General features: G+C 34.6%; 1 protein-coding gene across 1 annotated transcript in view; it reads left to right on the forward strand.

Moving 5' to 3' along the window:
- Positions 1–6,437, forward strand: part of LOC106879565 (myosin-IIIb) — a 114,320-nt gene that overhangs the window by 68,591 nt on the left and 39,292 nt on the right. Inside the window, exons 13-17 of the mRNA XM_014929199.2 lie at positions 169–231; positions 963–1,079; positions 2,403–2,514; positions 4,789–4,859; positions 5,576–5,629. Of these exons, the coding sequence (XP_014784685.1) occupies positions 169–231; positions 963–1,079; positions 2,403–2,514; positions 4,789–4,859; positions 5,576–5,629 (417 nt within the window). The remainder of the gene's footprint in view (positions 1–168; positions 232–962; positions 1,080–2,402; positions 2,515–4,788; positions 4,860–5,575; positions 5,630–6,437) is intronic.

Below are 6,437 nucleotides of genomic sequence, written 5' to 3' on the forward strand. Positions count from 1 at the left end.
CATATCTACATTACATACATACATACATACATACATACATACATACATACATACATACATACATACATACATACATACATTCATTCATTCATTCTTTCTTCTGTTTTTCTCTTATTACTTGTTTGTTTTTGAAATTGTATGTTAAATTGATATGTATTTATATTTCAGAATTTGTTTATGGAGAAACCTGGACTTCTTTCCATTTTGGACGATGAAACTCAGTTTCCTAAAGTTAGTATCATCTATCTTACAGTCATATAATGAACTTATTCATTGACACAGAGTGACTAGATTTCTGTTCTGTTTAGGCAAAGATTCTGTTTTCTTTATCTTATTTACAAATCATTGAATTCATTATAAAGCAAAACATTAGATTATATATTGTTTTTGGAGAGATGGTCATGTCAGTAACATGACTTTGGTGAAATCAATTTAAAGTGGAATAGTAAAATAATAGATATTGCCAGTCTGTTGCTAAAAATATGCTTTACCATGTTGACATCATAAGAATTTTATAAACTTTTAAGAGAACATGAAATAATTTGCTTTTGGAATAGTGAATCTTGAAATGCATAGAGCTATATATAATAGCATGTAAATATTGGGTTTAAAAATCTTTTTGGATGGCAGGCAGTCTTCAAATTTTTCCATTCAAAAGGGATTTCAACCCAATATTCACATGCTACTATTTAAAGTTCTATGTACTTCAAGATCCACTGTTCCAAAAAAGAAATGCTTCATCCTAATAGTTACATATTTGACTGATCAATGTTTAAAGTATCAATGGGACTTTAACATTTTTGATGGACAGAGTAAATGATAAAATAATAAATATTATGATAAAATAATAAAATTTTATCATAAATGTTATGATAAAATTTTTTTTTAAATACAGTAACCTGTAGGAACTGAGGTAAATAATTAAAAAAAATTTTTTCTACAATTTTTTCTTTTATTATCAGGCAACAGATGCAACATATGTTCAAAAACTGAATAAAAGCTTTGAAAACAACGTTTACTTTGTGATAAGCCAAGGATTTACTGATAAACAGTTCACCATCAAACATTATGCTGCACAGGTAATTATTTCCTCCTCCTTAAATTAAACTTGTGTGTGTGTGTGTGTGTGTGTGTGTGTGTGTGTGTGTGTGTGTGTGTGTGTGTGTGTGTGTGTGTGTGTGTGTGTGCACACGCGCAGTGTGGTAGGAAGTTTGCTTCCTAACCACATGGTTATGGGTTCAGTCCCACTGTGTGGCACTTTGGGTAAGTGTTGTCCACTATAGTCTTGAGCTGACCAAAGCTTCTTGGGTGGATTTGGTAGACAGAAACTAAAAAAAGCCCATAATCATCATCATCATCATCATCATTTAACGTCTGTTGTCCACACTGGCATGGTTTGGACAGGTTGATTAGGGCTGATAAGCTGAGGGGCTGTACCAGACTCCAGTTTGATTTGGCATGGTTTCTCTGGCTGGATTCCCCTCCTAATGCCAACCACTCAGAGATTATAATGGGTGCTTTTACATGTCACCAGCACAGGTGCCAGTTGCGTGACACCAGTATCTGCCACGGCTATGACTTCACTTGACTTGGTGGGTCTTTTACTCAAGCACGGCATACTGCCAAAGGTCTCAGTCATTTGTCATTGCCTCCATGAGGCCCAACACTCAAAAGGTGCTTTTTATGTGTCACCAATACACACACACACACACGTGTGTGTGTGCATGCGTGCGTGTGTGTATGTCTGTGTGTGTGTGTGTTTATTCTCCCTACCATACTACTTGACAACTGATTTTGGTTTGTCTGTATTCCTATAACTTAGCAGTTTGGCAAGAGACCAGCTGAATGTGTACCAGATTTTAAAAATAAGTACTGGTGTGGATCTGACTAAAACTCTTCAAGCCAGTGCCCCAGCTTTGCCACAGTCCAGTGGCTGAAACAAGTAAAAGGTAAAAGATATATTAGCACAGGAAAATAGAATTTATTAAATAATTTTAGAATTAAATAATTTTGGCAGAAGCAATAGCACGCTGGGCATTCATCCATTTTTACCTTCTGAGTTCAAATTCCACTGAGGCTAGCTTTGCCTTTCATCCTCTCAGGGTTGATAAAACAAGTATCAGGTGAATACTGGGGTTGATGTTGTGGTGTATGCGTGCGAGTAGAAGTAATCGGCTTACTGCTTCCCCTGAACTTGCTAGCCTTGTGCCAAAATTTTAAACCAATATAACAGTTAGAATCATGTAATTTATAACTTTCAGGGCAATGCTCCAGCATGGCCGCAGTCAAATGGCTGAAACAAGTAAAAGAATAAAAGAATCTTTAAACAACAAAATAGTTATGTAATTGTTTCAAAAAAATACTTTCTATGTAATTCATCATATTTTATCTTTTGTTTACAGGTCACTTACAACAGTGATAAATGGCTCGAGAAAAACAGAGATACACAACCTGCTGAAATCTTAAACATCTTGAGAAATAGCAACAACACATTAATTAAAATGCTGTTTTCAGGTACTTTTATTCTTGTTCTAATTTGAGGTGGCAATCTGGCAGAATTGTTAGCACATTGGATAAAATGCTTAGCAGCATTTCTTCTGATTCATTACATTCTGTGTTCAAATTACACTGAGGTTGATTTTTGCCTTTCATCCTTTCAAAGTCGATGAAATAAGTACCAGTTGAGCAATGGGGTCGATGTAATTAACTAGCCTCTTCCTACAAAATTTCAGGCCTTTAGTAGAAAGGATTATTATTATTATCATAATTGTTATTACCTTCCATGAAAATCTTGTCTGGCCAAGGGGACATATTACCTTCCTTAGAAACAGGTGAAAGTTGGCAGCAGGAAGAGCATCTGGCTGTAGAAAATCTGTCTCCATGAATTCCGTTTGGCAATATAAGCATGGAAAAATGGGTGTCTAAAATGATTATGAGGATGATGAATACTTGAGTGAGCGCAAGTTTTGTTTTTCCTTTATATTATTGGATTGATCTGGTAGAAGGGGCAGTGACCATGGCTTTCAAAGAATCACCAAGACTGGAGGAGGAGGAGAAGGAGGAATGGTGGTGGTGGTAGTGGTGGTATTTGTGTGTGTGTGTGTGTGTATGCTCGTTTTAAATTTTTTGTTAACACTGGTGGAATTTGAAATCAGGACTTTGAGGTCAGAAATAATATATTTATTTCAGTTCTGAGTTATACTGCATTGTACACAAAATATATAATTATTCAAATAATGAGCTGCCTAGCTGAAAAATGTAAATTAAGCCACCACTGTAATAACTTAATTTCTGATTGCTTTAAATAGAATCTCAATATTTTATGCCATCAATTGAGAAAGGAAATTGGATGTCCCCTTTGTGGAGTGGTCATCAAATTCAAAACAATTTATCAGTTTTCTCCCTTTTTTTTCTGTACATTGAAAGCATAAAAGAAATGTTTTTTTTATTTTGTGGTATCTTGGGAGGGTCATTATACCATTATTAAGCACATGCACTGAATCTATTTCACTTCATTTATTATTATTAGTCAATTATTGGTTGTGACTCATTAGAATGCCAGACAAAATGCATAGCAACATTTCTTCCAGTCTTACATTTCTGAGTTAAAATTCCACTGTGGTCAACTTTGCCTTTCATCTTTTTAGGGTCAGTAAAATAATTACCAGTCAAGCACTAGGGCCCATCTCATCAACTAGCCCCGCCTCCAAAATTTTAGATCTTGTGTCTATAGCAGAAAGAATTATTATTAGTCAGTTGGTTAAAGAAAGGAGATGAAGTCATGGATAGTGATGAAAGGACTTTGACAAACCTAGCAGAATGAATGATGGAATGAGTAATCAAACAATTGATTAGTTAATTGGTTATCTTGCAAGCCAATTATAAAAACGAAATTTGTTTATGGTATTATAATTTTATTGTTGCAGTTTAAGCTTTCTGATATTTAGATTTATATTAGTCCTGATTCACACTATGTTGGGTTTAATATATTTATTGAAACTAAATAGTTTTGTGCATTCAGTCTGACACTTTCTCATTTCTTTCACTCCACTGATTTTCACCACAAAATAATAATAATAATAATAATAAGGAACTGAAAATTATTTGAGAACAATCCCTGGCCTACCGTCCATGCAAGAAGTGCAAAAGATTATTTTAACTGGTATGTCACACATATTGAGAAGAGCATTGCTGATGTGAGAACAGTTATTATCCCCACCTGTATTTTTATTTATTTATTTACATAACTTCATTTCATTTTGAAAATGAACAATCTGATGTGTTTAGCTTAATGGCCTATCGATGTATACTGTGAGCTTCTTTGCCCTAAGTGTTGGGAAGACACTCGGTAAGAAATGGAAACCAAATTGAAAGAAGAAAAACTAATAATAATAATAATGATTTCTTTTACTGGCTACAAGGGCCCAAGACATGGAGGACAATATCGAAGCACGAGTTACAGCACACAAAAAAAAAATCCACAACAAAACAAAAATTACAAAAACATTTGAGGTTAACATCGATCAAGGGGAGGTACTACCACATTAAAGAATATAACAGGATATTTAATAGAAAGTAGAGAAATAAATAATAAATAAATAGAATCCCCAATAGTGGAGCAGTCCACTTAAGGTAATATGGGGTAAATCCCAAACAAAAATCCCAGATTACTCTGCCATCTCCAAGGCATGGGAAAGTGCCCCATAATAATTTTTTTTAGTAAAGGCACAAGGCCTGAAATTTTCAAGCAGATAATTATTGAGTATTTCCATTTTCTTTCCTTTCAAGGTCACATAAAGCGGACTGGAACTTTTGATCCTCAAGATTCTGCCATGTTTACAAAAGATCTGAATTTAAAGGTAAAGTAACTTTCTTTTGATACTCAAATTTCATGTAACTCCTTTGGTATCTTTATATGTCAAGAAATGTCTAGAGAAATTTCTTTATATATATATAGTAGAATAAGAAATACAAAGTCCCTGGTACAGTATTATATATTTGAAAAAAATTAATAGAAATGGCTTTTCTGATCATTTTTCCACTTTAATAAATTAGATGTTTATAAGTTTACAAAAGGTGACTCCGATGGGAAATTTTTGCTTAAAAGTGGTCTTCAAAGAGAGAGAGGGAGCACTAGAAATGCAGTGTCTGAAAATCTGATAGGGGGTAACACTGGGCAGATATGGTATTTTTACACCTTTTACCATAAGAGAATTTTTTCTCCACAGGGAACTGCAGTGAATTTTGGATTCAATCCCACTGCATGGTACCTCAAACAAGTGTCTTCTACTATAGCCCCAAAACAAGAATGAATGTCTTTGAAGTGGGTTTGTTTCCAGTCTTCTGATGAAAATATGTTTGTCCATGAGAAATATTACTGTTTGGAAACAGGTGATAGTTGGCAACAAGAAGGACATTTGACTATAAAAGATCTGCCTCGCCACACTCCATCTAACCTATGTGAACATGGAAGATTGGATCTTAAAATGATGATGATTATGACATATATAATTATTAATTTTTTAGTGTATATTGTAATTCTTTGGTTCAATTCTTTTGCTTCAAACATTTCTAGGAGACTCACAATTTGGATAAAGCACGGAAGCTAACTGTTGGTGCTCAGTTCAAGGTAAGAGTGTTTTTTTTTTTTAATTTTGATCTTGCATATTGTTCATGTGGAATCTTGATTGAACAGTTGGTCTGTAAGCTGGAAGGTTAATAGTACTAATCTTATCATTGGTGCTCTACTGATCATAAGACTATTATCTCTAAATCTATCTAAGTAACTCTAAATATGTTTTAATTCCTTAGTAGAACTCAGCTTTTTTTTTTTCACTTTTAGCTCTGAGATCAAATTTTGTGTAGATATGACAGTACAGTTGAGAAACTTGGTTTGCTGTCATGTGGTTTTGAGTTCAGTTCTACTGTGTGACACCTTGGACAAGTGTTTTCTTCTCTAGCTCCGGGCTGACTAATGCTCTGTCAGGAATTTGGTAGATAGAAACTGCATGAAAGCCTGTCTTATTCTTTTACTAGTTTCAGTCATTTGACTGTGGCCATGCTGGAGTACCACCTTTAGTCGAACAAGTCAACCCCAAGGACTTATTCTGTGTAAGCCTAGTGCTTATTCTATCAGTCTCTTTTGCCAAAATGCTAAGTTACAGGGACATAAACACACCAACATCAGTTGTCAAGCGATGGTGGGGGTGACAAACAGACACACATGCATATACATATATATATATATATATATATATATATATGTATATATATATATACGACAGGCTTCTTTCAGTTTCTCTCTACTAAATGCTCTCACAAGGCTTTGGTTGGCCCGAGTAGAAGACACTTGCCCAAGGTACTTCAGAGTAGAACTGAACCCGGAACCATGTAGTTGGTAAGCAAGCTACTTACCAAACAGCCACGCCTGTGCCTAT

Source organism: Octopus bimaculoides, chromosome 2 (genome assembly GCF_001194135.2).
Source record: "Octopus bimaculoides isolate UCB-OBI-ISO-001 chromosome 2, ASM119413v2, whole genome shotgun sequence".
Lineage (NCBI taxonomy): Eukaryota > Metazoa > Mollusca > Cephalopoda > Octopoda > Octopodidae > Octopus > Octopus bimaculoides.